At 40.3% G+C, this 14,729-nt stretch overlaps 1 protein-coding gene across 1 annotated transcript in view; it reads right to left on the bottom strand.

Annotated features, from left to right (window-relative positions):
- The window catches only part of ISM1 (isthmin 1), a 74,854-nt gene extending 60,133 nt beyond the window's left edge, over positions 1 to 14,721 (bottom strand). Inside the window, exon 1 of the mRNA XM_049651144.1 lies at positions 14,404 to 14,721. Within this exon, the coding sequence (XP_049507101.1) occupies positions 14,404 to 14,541 (138 nt within the window). The 5' untranslated portion in view covers positions 14,542 to 14,721. The remainder of the gene's footprint in view (positions 1 to 14,403) is intronic.
- Positions 14,722 to 14,729: the final 8 nt, after the last annotated feature.

Below are 14,729 nucleotides of genomic sequence, written 5' to 3'. Positions count from 1 at the left end.
ATTCCCTACAGGTGCTCCACCTTCTTGCCAACACTTGGATCTCTTCAGATTTGGGGTTTTTTTTTTCTTTCTCATTTTTTCTTTCGGGCAGCATATTATAGTGATTTCATATTTTCAGTGGTCATATATTTTTTAAAATGATTTTTTCCTTTCTATCTAGCTATCTACCTAGTCAGTGCTCAATTCTGTGACAATTGGCAAATTAATAAGCTATTAAGATAGCTGAAATGAGACTGGTCCCAACTCAACATCTGGGGTGCAAAGGGAGAAGAAATAGGGCACTGCCGAACATACCTGAAGTATAAGACACAGCCTACCAAAACAAAAACAAAACAGAAGATAAAATACACTGGGGATTTAGGGCAGTCAGGAACTTGGCAAGAATAACTGAAAAAGATCTGGAACCAGAGTGGCTGACCAGATATTAGCAATGTAGTGCCATAAATAAAAACGGAAATATGATACTACTCTCACCTATGGGAAACATTTTAAAAAGCTGACTACTTGTTCCTCAGAAGACCTTGAGAAAATGGACTTTGTGACACATTGAAGAAAGGGAAAATTGGATTAGCCACAAGGAAGTTATCCTTCTGGCCAGCAACAGTCAAGAAAGTAGAATATACAGCTCAGAGAGTTCCTCAGGCTCCTGCCCCCAAGGCTTGTCCTGTTTCTCTTCTGTTATGTCTGGGAAAGGAAGGTAGGAAAGGGTGTCCCCCTTCATCAGGGAAGTGGTTTCAGGCTTAAATTGTTAAGGTTTGTGAGTGATGAATAACATATTTGCGGGCACAGTTCCATCCCTGCCATGGAGCACATGAATTTTAAGCAGTGAGACCGCACAAGGGAGGGCATTCAGAACGAAGACACACAGAGATCGACGTGCATTTCTTGACTAACAAACAACCTTTGGTGGGTGGAATCCTGTGCTGGCAGAGAAATCCACAGCCTTTTCTACCTCTAGTTTCTCAGATGCAGGGTCCTTCCGGCCTCACGCTTCCCCTCAGCCTGATGCTGGTTCAGAGCCAGGCTGGTCTGCTCCACACCACAGCCCTAGGTGATGGCTGGGTCCCACCAGAAGTGCTCATCACATCCATCCAGCATCTGCTTCCGCATGGTGGGTAGCATGGGGAGGGGGCTGCTGTTTAACCAGGAGGACAGCTGCTTTCCCAGTCTCTTCTCTCAAGCTGCCCCTGCTCTTTCTTTTCTTTTTCCCACATGGGAGCAGAAGCCAAGAATAGCCTTTTTAGAAGCATCACTGATTGGCGTGAGGCAGAATGTGTCAGCCACATGGAGCCAAGCCTGGACTGCAGCAGTTCTGTGGTATCTTTCCCTCCACATGAGGTGCTCTGAACAATCAGATGTTAAACCTTGGTTTCCTCATATTGCTTTGCCTCAGTTTCTTCAGCTGCAAAATGGAGATAATCCCCATTGGGCTATTTTGAGTTAAAGGTGTAAATACATCTAACGTCTTTACAGCAGTGTCCGGCATAGAGTAAATGCTCAGTGTTAGCTTTTGCATCATCGTTATCAGTTTTGAAGATGAAGTTCACAAATTAGAATTATCCCATTAGGATGTCTATTCTTAGGTGAAGAAAATGAAATGCAGAGAGTTGAAGTGACTTGCCCAAGGTCACACAGCTCTATCATACCCATGAGTTAAACCATTCCTATACATCAAGGGTGGTTGGTCCTTGCAACATTATAAGCTCCCAGTGATTTATCTATTACTCTTACCCCATTTTACTGAACAGGACACAGAAGCAGAGAGAAACGTGAGACTTTTGCCTAAGGGTACACATGTTAGTGAGAAGCACAAGTGAACTTGAAACAAATCCAAAGCCCATGCCTTTTGCCACTCTGTCGGGCCTGGTGACTAGTTTGTGCTGAAGGGATAGTGTGGCCCAAGCAAAGCCTTAAGAGTGCCCATTGCCTCTGCCTTTCTGTGCATTTGATCATCATGAGAGGAACATGTGGCAGGTAGCTCACTGGTTGCACAAGTATAGGAGACACATGGAAGAAACCCAGACCCAACCCACAGGTTGCAACTTAGCCTGCCTAGATCTACTGAACCCCAGATGATCTTCAGACCCATCAGCATGAGAATACATGCTTATTGTTACAGCCACTGAGTTTGAGGGTACTTGGTCGTGCAGCATAATTGGGCAATAGATGAATAATACCTGACCTGTATTGAGTGTTTTCTGGGACTTGTAAGATATGCATCTTGAATGGTGCTTCTTAAACTGTGACATGCATATATATGATGAGTCTGGGGCCCTTATAAAATCCAGATCCTGACTCAGTTGTTCTGGATGAGGCCTGAGATTCTAAGATCCCAGGAGATGCCACTGCTGTTCCACAGAATGCACTCTGGGTGCAAAGGCAGAGAAGTCACCCCAAGCTTCTCACCTGTATCTCAGAGCCACAGCTGCACCTGGTGAACATCAAGGCAGCAGATGGGTAAGGGAAGGACAGTCCCTGCCCTCCAATGAGAATTCTGGGTGGGTTTATAATACTGTGCACTCATAATGTCTGGCGTAGCCAGGAGATCAGCTCATATTAACATTTCCTCAACCCATTTCATGGGCTAAGGATTAGAATCACGTAATGAGATCTCCCCTTTTTTACTTTTTGCCCTTTCTACTTCCTGGAATTTGAAGGTTCATGGCAATAAAACTGGTGTCCAATTCATTTGGGGGTCATAACCAATACCAGATTTCTAAGTCACAATGTAACTGGGTCCCCAGGCAAGAGATACCAAGTCTATTTCTGGTTTTCTTAAACTCTAGTCAGGGAAGGCCTGGGACAAGAAGATGAGGGGAGTGATGGACAGAAGCTTATGGAGGAAACTGAGTCTTCTGCTGGGACATCTTTCCAACCTGTTTTTCTGTCCAGCACCTAACTTTCCCTCTACCACCATCACCTGGAGAATTGAGCCCCATGAAATTTCCATACTTTGGGCATCCTGGAAAAACAGGAGAATTCTTTGCAAGAAGACAATCTCTTCTCTTCTTCCTTCCATTTTTCATAATACAATTGAGTCTTGAACAACAGGGGTCTGAATTGCATGAGTCCACTTATGTGGCTTCTTATTGGTTTTGTTGATAAATACAGTATAGTTCTGTAAATGTACTTTCTCTTCCTTATGATTTAATAACATTTTCTTTTCTTTAGCTTGATTATAAGAATACAGTATATAATATGTATAACATACAAAATATGCGTTAAGCAACTGTTTATGTTATCAGTAAGGCTTCTGGTCAACAGTAGCCTATTGGATGTTAAGTTTCTGGGGAGTCAAAATTATACGTGGATTTTTGACTGCATTGTTCGAGTTGTATATTGCAGAACATAGTCTACAAATGGTTTAACTGTAAGAGGATCTCTTCCTGAGACTCAACGTCCAAATTCTCTGAAGTTTTCCAGTGGCATCCGTGGATTGTTACAGATCCCAAACATGTTATGTGAGTGCCTTAAAAAGATTGCTACAATTTCCTAATTTAGCTAAACATACACCTATCGTATGACCCAACCATTCTGCTAAGTATTCACACAGGAGAAATGAAAGCATATGTCCATGCAAAGACTTATACCTGAATATTCATAGCATCTTTATTTTAATAGGCCCAAATTGGAAACAGCCTAAATGTGCTTCAATGGATGAGTGGATAAGCATGTTGTATGCATACAGTGCAATACTAATTGGCAATAAAAAGGATCAAACACTTTATACATAAAACATGGATGATTCTCAAAGTCATTATGGTGAGCAAAGAAGCTTGTTGTACTGTACATTCTGTATGATGTTAGTTACATAAAAATCTAGGAAATGCAAAAGCTATAGTGACAGAAGGCAGCTCAGTGGCCCGGAGATTGCTGGAGAATGAAGGAAGAATCACAAAGGAGCACAAAGAAACTTTCAGAGATGATAGATTTATTCATTATCTTGATAGCAGTGCCGGTTTGACAGGTGTCAAAGCCCACTGGATTGTTCACTTTAAATATGCATGGTTCCCTTTATGTCAATTACACCTCAATAAAGCTCTGTTTTTAAAAATAATAACACAACTGCCACTTTTCCCTCTATCTTCTTCCCACTGCTATCTCCAAGAGGCAGTGGGAGCCGAGGCATGTTTTTCATTTGTTTCATTGGCATGGGCATGGATATTCTATCTAGATGCCTTTGGGAGTAAGTTAACACCTGGGGGGCTTATGGCATCGTTTCCAGCTTCCCTGGATCCTTCATATAGATTCTAACCACATCTCGTTATTTTTGAAAATAGAGATGTGGTGTCTGGCAGGAAGTGGCCTATTGCATTCACAGACTACCTTCCTTTTTCCAGGTCACTTATGTGAACATCTGGGGATTGGAGCGCCCCAAACTGTGAGTCTGGCAGCCCAGGGTCCCAAACTTGAAGACAGGCCCTGCAGCACTGTCTCTGCCAGCGGGTAAAGGGGTACTGCTCTGTTACAGAGGTATATGAGTCCCAGACAGTGCTCTATGCAAGATGACTTGGTTTACTAAAGTGTGCATGGGTCAGACCAAGAGGAAGAAGGAGTAATTAATCCACTGTTTTTATATCTACTCAGTTTACAGAAACAACTTTTCAGTGACACATGCCGGTCAGTGCTTGGGGAGTTGATGAAGCTACATTTAACAAGGCATCTGGGCCTCTGCCTTTTTAAGGCATTAGATGACAATCCCATATATCTTTGAGGACTTTCTATTGTCGCTCACTCTCCTACCTAAAATAGCACACAAGCACAGAATCAGGCTCTCAGGAGAGAAAAGACCAGTTATCTCTTTACACACCAGCAATTTGAGGGTTTGCCCAGGCCTGATCTTTCCCATTCCTACAATTTTGGAATTCCCTCTGTTCCCAGCTGCTCTGGGAGGGCATAGCATGGCCTGATTCTGTTGTTGCCCATACCATGTACCTTTCTGAGACTAACAGGCCTCAACCTTGTTGATGGCAAGAAGCAGCAGGTGCCTCATGGAAACTCTGCCCCATAGCTTTCCTATACCATCACTATCTAGAAAAGTGGTCACTATCCCCATGCCTAACGTGTGAGTAGTGCTTCATTTAGTTTGGGTTCTCCCACAAGGAAACTCTGAGACAAAGAGCAAGTAGTATATTTGGGAGATGATCCCAGAAAGCTTTGGTAGTGGAAAAGGAAAGAAGGCAGAGAAGGGAGAAGCCATAAAGTTATGTTATCAAGACAATGACCACAGTGGGCAGTGAGTGCTTAGTCCCAAGAGGAACACTGGCCACTAGCATATTGACTTTATTAGCATTGTATTTCATCTAAAATATGGACTCATCAGCCACAGAAGGAAGGAAATTAAATTTTATCTTTTATGTTCATGGCTTCTTATGAAGTTCTTACTGAAGTGGAGCACAGAAAAGATTGAAATAAAATGCAAAATGAGATCTGTTTCTTAATAGCATACTCTTCCATTACTTCATAAACTCACTGCATATAATCTGGGCATTAAAATGACACCCCTAACTCATCCTCTGAAGAATCTTCTGTCCTTTAGGAAATGAATACAGAGGGATACCCTAGCTGTCACTGAACAGAAGCTTCATCACCATCTTTTTTTTTTTTTATAGATTAAAAAATCCTGAGCCAAGGTTTGCAGAAGATGTTCTCAGAAGATGAAAGAGAAATGAGAGGACCACAGAAACCATTAAAATGCTATAAAATGAGACCAATGCAAACAAGTTGAAAAAAAGATTGAGATAATCAAATCTGGAGAAGACAGAGAAACTATTAAATAATAGACTTCAAATCCTACATGAGATGGTTTTTGAAAAGTGAATGAATAGTGGGGAAAAAAAAGGCAAACATGAAATAAAGATGTAGCATAAAAGATTCAAAGGACACATCAGAGGGAAAATATTATGACACTGAGGGTTTTTAAAAGTCACAGAAGATGGTGGGATTCTTTCCTTTGGAAGCTTTAAAACCAAAATAGATTCTTCTTTACTGAATGGATAGTTCTCATGACTTCAAAGATCAATGATCAAGACTCAAAGATCAATGCCTTTTAGAATATGGCTGGCAAAGAAAGAACAAAGGGGCTACACAAACAATAAAACTTCCTTTTGGTTTGTATACAGGAAAATTAAATTAAGAAATAAAATTATAGTGTTTCAGTTCAAGGTGGCAGATCAGGCATTTTCATTTACTTCTTTTCCCTCTCCAAATTCTACTGAAAAGCCAGCTGAAATACAAATAAGTAAATAAATCCAGAACAGACGTGTAAAGCAGAGAAGTTTCGCATACAGAAGAAGGAATGATTTCTAGTTGACATGAAATAAATTGTAACCAACTGAAAGTGAAACACTAAAGGAGCTGAGAAAAAGTGAGTTTCTTTAGAGGAATTCTTATAATAATATCAAGAATAGAAGCTGTGTCAGTTGTACTACTAGGTATTTACTCACATGACATGAAAATATATGTTCACAGAAAGGCCTGTACAAGAATGTTACCATGGTCTTTTAAAAAAATATATCCAACGCATGGGAAATGATCAAAATGTTTACCAATGGGGGGATAGAGAAATAAATTATGATATGGTTATACAATGGAATACAACTCACCAATAAAAAAGAGAAATCTACTGATACACACACCAATACAAATAAATCCCAAAAACATGTTGAGCAAAAGAAGCCAGAGACACACACACAAAACTGCACACCTATGATGCCATCTACATGAAGATCTGGAACAGGCAAACTAATTGTGATGAGAGGAATCAGACACTGGTTGCCTCTGGGAGGAATGAACTGCCAATAAAGATTCACAAGAAGGCTTTCTGGGATGATGTAGACATTCTATATCCTAATTTTGATGGTGGCTACATGGGCATATACAATCATCAAAAATGGAACTGAACTTTTAAGATTATTTTATTGTATGTAAATTATTCATTACTTTTAAAAACTTAAAAAATTCTAAGAGAGAGAAAAAAGAGAGTAAAAAGGAAGAGGAAAAGGAGAGGAGGGGAGAAGGAGGAGGGAAGAGAAGAGAAGAGGCAAGGATATAGAAGTTAGAAAAAGGTGAGGACAGGAAACTGATTAAAGAGTGGATAAGCAAGGAGATTACTCAAGAAATGTTCTCACGATGAAGACAAACTTGGGGCTTCAGATTTAAAGGGTCCACTGAGTGCCAACCAGAACAAACTACTAAAGTCTTAAATCTAAACACAACATGATGACATTTCTGAACATTATGAATAAAGTGAAAAATCCTAAAAGCTTCTAGTTTAAAAAAATAGCCAGCTACAAAGACATAGCATCCAATTTTGAATGAAACATGAGCTGATGTAATAAAATTGGATTTTATCTTCAAAATTCTGAGGGGAAACAATATGGAACATGGCCAACTGCCAAATTAGCATGTAAGTGTGAGAACCAAATAAAGATATGTTAAAAAATTTAGGATCTCAGAGAGTTTAGCCTTTGATAAAACCTTAAAATAACTTTTTGAGAATGTTTTCCAACAAAATAAAAGATGAAAATATGAGATTCAAGTAGCAGCAACAGCCAGTAAAGAAATAAGTAAATTTTATAGTTATGTCTAGATAATTATTAGAAACATAAATGAAACTGCTAAGAAATTATTCCTAAGAGTTATAATGAAAAAGAAAGAAAGAAAGAAAGAAAGAAAGAAAGAAAGAAGAAAAAAGAAATAGAAAGAGGAATAATTTAGCCTAAATATTCAGATAATATGATTAAAAGCTGAGAGATACACAGGACACAGAGAGAAACAGAATGTCAGAATCTTGTTTTTGAAGGCTTTAGGTTATAAATACGGATTGATTCTCAGCACTGATAAAAAGTGTAAGTTCAAATCTGTTAAAATGTTGAGAATAACAGCAATAGAACACTTTCAATACTTGAGGAAAAATGAACAAAGTAAATAGTATTTAAGTACTTATTGAATGTTTAAGTGCTAAGCTCTGATAAAGTACTTAGTATGCATTCAGTGTTTTAATTTTTACAACAGCACTAGGAAATAGCTATTATATATATAATTTATAGATGAGGAAATTAAGATAAAGGCTAAGTCTCTTGCCAAAGGTTACACAGATAAGTTGGAGAGTAAGAGGCAAAATGGAAAAAAATTGTGGAAATTTGAGAATACTATACAAAATGGGAAAAATATCTTCAAATCTATCAGTACTCACAACAAATATAAATGAGTTACATTCATTGATGTGTTGCATGGAAACAGAAAATTGAGCTATCAGTTATTAATAAGAGAGCTATTTAAATTTAAAAAAAGTTAGACAAAGTTTTAAAGTAAAGGTTGGAAAAGGACATTCGACAAATCTCAAAAGAAAAAGAAATAAAACAAGAGTTGCAACATTAATATCAGACAAAAAAGTATTCAAGACAAAAGTCAATAAAATGATAAATAAGGAATTTCATCTTGATAAAATATAACCACCAAAAAAGGATATTTTATGTCCTAACACCATGGATTCGAAACAAGTAAAGCAAAAATTAATGGGATAATGAGAGACAGAAAAATCAACAACAGTAGGATAAAAGTGAAATTAATTTTCTTGAGAAATCAGTAAAATAGTGGACAGTAAATACATCGAGTTGGAGGGTTTTCAAAATATAATCAACAATCTTGATCTGATAGGTTTTATAAAGAGATCCAAGAGTGTACATCATAAAACATAAAGAATATAGTTATGAAATATTTGCAAAATATGCTTGTACTATGTATAAACTTTATAGTGATAAAGTGTAATTTATCAGTTTATAAAAATATATAATTTTCTGGGAAAACATAATTTATCAAAATTGACTCAAGAAAATTTATATTATCTGAATAGACTACTAACCATGATTAACATGGAATGATAATCAGTAATCTCAAGCAAAGAGGTACCAAGCCTAAAAGCACTTATGAATGAATTCTAACAATCTCATAAGAAAGAGATGATTATTATTTAAAGTGCTAAAGTGAAAAAAAAATAAAGATTTTCACCTCATCCCATGGATCTCTAATGATACACTATTGAAATGGATGCTGCTAGCTTTCATGCCCACACCAAGAAAACTGTAAGCATATATTTCTATAACTTTCCTATATTCTAGAACTAACAAATTGGAGAATATAACAACAAAAAATAAAACCCTATCCACAATAAGAAACAAACCTAGGTATGATAGGACAAGTGGCTATTCACTTGGACAAAAACCAAAGTTGTACCTTCATCTTAAACCTTAAACCCACAAATAACTTCAAAGCAGACTGTTGTTCTAAACAACAGCAGCCAACAACAATAAGGAACTATAAAACTGTTAGAACAAAATATATTTAAAGATTATGACAATCTTTATTTGAGGAACCTTTTTGTAAGTAAAGCAAGACAACTGAAAATCATAAAAGGATTCAGAGTTGATTACATTCAAAACAGAAAGTTTTTTGGGGCACCTGGGTGGCTCAGTGAGTTAAGCATCCGACTTTTGCTCAGGTCATGATCTCATGGTTTGTGAGTTTGACCCCTGCGCTGGGCTCTGTGCTGACAGCTCAGAGCCTGCTTCAGATTCTGTGTCTCCCTCTCTCTCTCCCTCTCCCCGATTCATGCTCTGTTTCTCTCTCTCTCAAAAATAAATAAGACATTACAAAAAATAAATAAAGTAGAAACTTTTTCTACTACTACTTTTTGTACTACTACTACAAAGGCAGCATAAACAATATTAAAAGGTGAGTGCAAGATTGGTCTAAACATTTACAAAGCATATGAGACAAAAAATGAATATGGTAGATATTTGCAAACATAGCCACAGTAATTCCTCCCATTGCTATACACATGCTCCTTTGCAATATTACTTTTCTGGTCCTCCAATCAAGAGGAGTCTATTCCCTGTGCCCTAGACTCTGAGCTGGCCCAGTGATTTATTTGGCTCATAGAATGTAGCTGAAGTTGTACAAGTTCTTCAAGAGGCTTTGCAACTTCTGCTTTTACTCTCTTGCTGCTCTAAGTCCACCACGTCAGGCTATGTGGGCTAGGTTCCTTGAAGATGAAAGACTCTGTGGAGACAGAGCCTAGGTGACAGCCAGCATTAACCATCAGACATATGAGTGAGGTCATCCTGGACTATCAAGCTCATGTCAAGCCAACACTAGGCTAGAGACACATGAGTAACTCCAGGTGAGATCAGCAGAAGAACTACCCCGCTGAGCCTGGAGCAAGTTTTCTTGATGAGCTAACGAAAGAATGGTTGTTTCTAGCCACTAAATATCGGGGTAGTTTGTTATGTAGTAATAGCTAAGTGGGACAGTCATCCATAATTTATTTTTTTTATTTTATTTTTTTTTAATTTATTTTTGGGACAGAGAGAGACAGAGCATGAACGGGGGAGGGGCAGAGAGAGAGGGAGACACAGAATCGGAAACAGGCTCCAGGCTCCGAGCCATCAGCCCAGAGCCTGACGCGGGGCCCGAACCCACGGACCGCGAGATCGTGACCTGGCTGAAGTCGGACGCTTAACCGACTGAGCCACCCAGGCGCCCCATCCATAATTTATAAAGAATTCCAGGGAGAAGAGCCACCAGCCTGTCTGGATAATGGGAAGGCAAGCCATGAAACAAGAAATACAATGGCTGTTGACTTGAATCAGAGCTGGGAGTCTTTCTGCTGAATAGGAACAAGAACTTGGGCTCCAGTATCAGCCTGCCTGGTTCTGAAGCTCGGCCCTGTCCCCATCACAGCTGTGTGGCCTTGGGCAAGTTACTCAAATCTCTCCAGGCCTCAGTTTCCTCATCTATAAAATGAGTATACAAAGACTCAAATTCTCTGTCAATCCCACAGAATCATTGTAGGAAACGTACTTGTATTAAATACAAATAAATGTTGCTTTTGCTTCTACTGCTATAAATGGCTCTGATGACCTCTTCAGTACCAGAAGCTAAGTTGTTTTACTGAAGGCAAGTAGAGCGATAAAGGGAGAAAGAGCTCATAAAGACAGTAGTTAAGAGATAGAGAACAAAGGCACTAAGTTACATTTCAGAGTTTGGGTTGCTTTAATGGCGTTGTAAAAATAATCAATTTGATGGTTTATAATATTTGCTTATATCTCACTGTCTTAATAAATTCTAACTTTCCTATTAAAATCTGTAGAAATTTATGGTTTTAAATCTGACTGAGATTCAGTAGAGAGGTAGTCATGTGAATTTCAAATAAAAGAAATATAATAATAGTTGTTATTATTGCCTGGGGATTCTATATTTTGGGATGTTCTATCTTCCAGACTGCTTTTATTATATATCATTGTTTTCTGACTATTATTAAAGACCTCAAAGAACTAGTCTGCATCTCTGAACATGAGACACTTATTTCAATGAAGAGCTTAGATTTCATTCAAAAGTGAAAAAAGTTAATGTTTCTGTACATTTTTATGCAGCTGTTGCAGACAACCAGACAATTTCTTATCAGATATTTTTAAATATTCAAAACGGTGTGACGACTAACATCATTGGTTTCATGAGCCACTTGAAATATAGTGTTTCTAGGTGGGCAACCTTGGACAAGTTACCTAACCTCAGTTCTTTTAGTTGAATCAAGAATAATGATAGTGCCTGATTCACAAGACTTTTGTTGATATATGTAAACTGCTAAGGACAGTGCCTGACACGTAAAAGACACTTGAGAAATCTTAGTCATGATTGTTGTTATTCTTACTACTATTTTATTGGATGTCCTTAATAACGTCAAAACAACCAGATCTTAAATAAGGGAGTATCTCTTCTTAAATGACCCCAAAGATATTACAGTTTGGGTAAATAAACGAACTATGTTTATTTCTCACTCCAACCTCATATTTTAGAATATTTTAAGCAGAAATAACAAGAACAATCATGTAGTCTAGGGACTGATTAACTTCCTGGTTACAAAGAATGAATTTAGCAGCTTAAAATATCACAGAACCAACACATTTAAATGGATTTTGAGATGGGTTACACATGTCCACTAAACAGAAAGAATATAGTGTCTGCAGTTTTGTTTTTAAATACACCTGCTACTAGTGAATTCAGTGTCCTGGGCTGAAAACAATAACCTAAATGTTTTTTGCAGACCTCCTCACTTGGTGTGACATATTCTCTCTCTCCATTTGAATGGTAAGATCTTTGGAGAGCCAGAGAAATAACTTTAGTCAGGAAGAATATAAAACTTTTATAATAACAAATTACAAAAGAGAGTAAAATTATGAACCAAACTGTTAAACTCATCATTCTGCCTGGATAAGTGCATTGAGTGGACAGAATAATCAAACACTATTGCAAGATAAACTGAAGCTGGTGGATTAGCAGCTGCTTGGGACCCAAGATACTCCTAGGAGCATTACTCCTTCTAAATCCCCCATTTCTTTTGCCCTCTTGGGGAACTTCTTCAGCCAAAGGCCCCTTTGAGAATTTAATCCACTTCCCCTTTGCAGCTGCCACTTCCACCAGCTGCTTCTCTCATTACCTTACTGTTCAGGCAGAAAAGGCCAACCCCAGGTTATTCTAATGATAGCAAACACCTCATAAAGAAATCTGCCAAATTTACTTTTCCATAGAACATCATTTTTATAGCTTTTCATGAGTCCATGAGGAAAGAAAGCATCATGTACAAAATATGACTTCCAGAAATCTTGAAGATATTAAGAATTATGCCGGCAGTGGTAGACTGGTGGGTGTCGCACCATCTACAGAATGGGAGTGTCTTCAGTTTCCCCAAAGGAATCCGATACGTCTGTCATTGTACCTGTTTGCCCACAGAAGATGGGCAGGCCCCACAAATTTAGAACATCTTCAGAGATGCCCCAAATTAAAATTTCTTTTTAATGGGTATTGAGAGAGAGAGAGAGAGAGAGAGAGAGAGAGAGAGAGAGAATGTAGGGGAGGGGCAGAGAGAGAGGGATACACAGAATCTGAAGCAGGCTCCAGGCTCCAAGCTGTCAGCACAGAGCCCTATGCTGGGCTTGAACTCACAAACTGAGAGATCATGATGTCAGCTGAAGTTGGTCGACCAACCCAGACTGAGCTACCCAGGCGCTCCAGAAATGTCCCAAATTTAAAAGAACTGTAGGCTCTGGGGTGTATTCTTTCCCATTCCTGGTTTTGTATTTGTGTGCAAGGATCACCTTGCTTTAGTCTATAACATCCTGGCAGAGAGAAAACTTGGTATAAGTAATCAAGAGTTTGGAATGCATGAAAATTGGCCAGTTTCCTAATCTCTCTGTGCCTCAGTTTTTGCATTTGTAAAGGGAGCATATTAACAGTATAGTACCTCATTAAATCAATGAAATTCTGTAAAGCACTTAATACAGTGGCACACAGGCACATAGTAAGCACTACAGAAATATTTAAGTGAATTCTCTCTTTAACAATTTTTTTTTCACAAAAATTACATTAAAAAGTACATTAGCAGGGGCAATGGTTGTAAAGTTCTTTGGGAACAATGAATACTACTTATCTCCACACTGCAGAGCAAAGAGTTTAAAAGAGATTTTAGGAGGCAGAAAATTACCGAGGCTTCCTGGGAAAATCCTTGCTGACTTCTACCCATGCTCCAAGTTGACAGTTGTAACACTCAAGGAAAAACGCTTTCCAGGGCAGTGACAAGAAATCTATACCTGAGCAATCCTTTATTCGGAAAACATAATTAACCTTGTGTCTGGAGCCCCCTCACTTCCCCAAAGGCGACCCCCTCTCCAGCCTTGGAGCGCAACGGATGCTCAGAATCTCATTCCTAAAGCGACCCTCAAGAGGGGCAGAACGCTGAAAGTCTTTACTATATTTTTAAAAGCCCCAGGTGACTCGGGCCCCAAGCACGACAGGTGGCTTGACTCCGCGCCCTCCGCAAGGCTGGGGAGGGACGTGGGAGGCACGTGGACCGCGCGGGAAAACAGGGTGTCTGGCCATTTTCCTCTGGGACATTATTTCCTGACCCTTGGCGATGCTTTCTGAAGGGACAGACTCCCTGGGGTTCTTTCTCCCAAACCCAGTTTGGGGGTATTACCCTATAGTTAAGAGTCTCCTGCCGTTCCCCTCACCCCCCAGAGTAACATTACTCAGCCACAAAAGGGCAATCAAAGACTGTCACCACCCCAAAACAAACACATACCAAGCCGCCCATCCCAAGCCTCGCACCCCCAGGTACCTGACCTGTGAAAAACCTGGAGGACAGCATCTGCCAGACCTCAATACGGGGTTCAGTCTCCGGCACGCAACCCCGCTCCGTCTCTGCCTAAGACAGGTTGTCCCCGCAAGACCGTTGCTCTTTGGTGGGGCGGGGGACCCGCCCCCTCGCATCCAGCCTGCGCTTGCTCAGCACCCTGCCACCCGGTCCCCGCTGCCACGCGCGCCCCTCTCTGGCGGCGCACTCACCTGCAGCTGCGTCCGGCTGGCGTTGCCCGCGGCCGCGTCCGGCCCGTCGGCGGCTCCCGAACCGCGCAGCACTGTGATGTGCAGCGTGAGCAGCAGCAGCCCCAGCAGCAGCAACAGCTCGGCCGCCAGACGCACCATCCTCTTGAGGCGCGCGGCTTTAGGACCCGGCGCGGCGGGCGGCGGCGGCGGCGGCGCCGGGGGAGGCGGAGTTGGAGCCCGGGAGCCCGGCAGCGCGGCTCCCGCCTCGGCCCCCGCTGGGGCCCCGCTCCCCGGGCCCGCGGGGCTGGCGCTGGGCTCAGCGGGGCGCGCCGGGCCGGGGGAGCAGG

This window comes from Panthera uncia, assembly GCF_023721935.1.
Source record: "Panthera uncia isolate 11264 chromosome A3 unlocalized genomic scaffold, Puncia_PCG_1.0 HiC_scaffold_11, whole genome shotgun sequence".
In the NCBI taxonomy this organism is placed as follows: domain Eukaryota; kingdom Metazoa; phylum Chordata; class Mammalia; order Carnivora; family Felidae; genus Panthera; species Panthera uncia.
The sequence above is the reverse complement of the archived record's forward strand: the minus strand, read 5'-3'. Positions and strand labels throughout refer to the sequence as shown.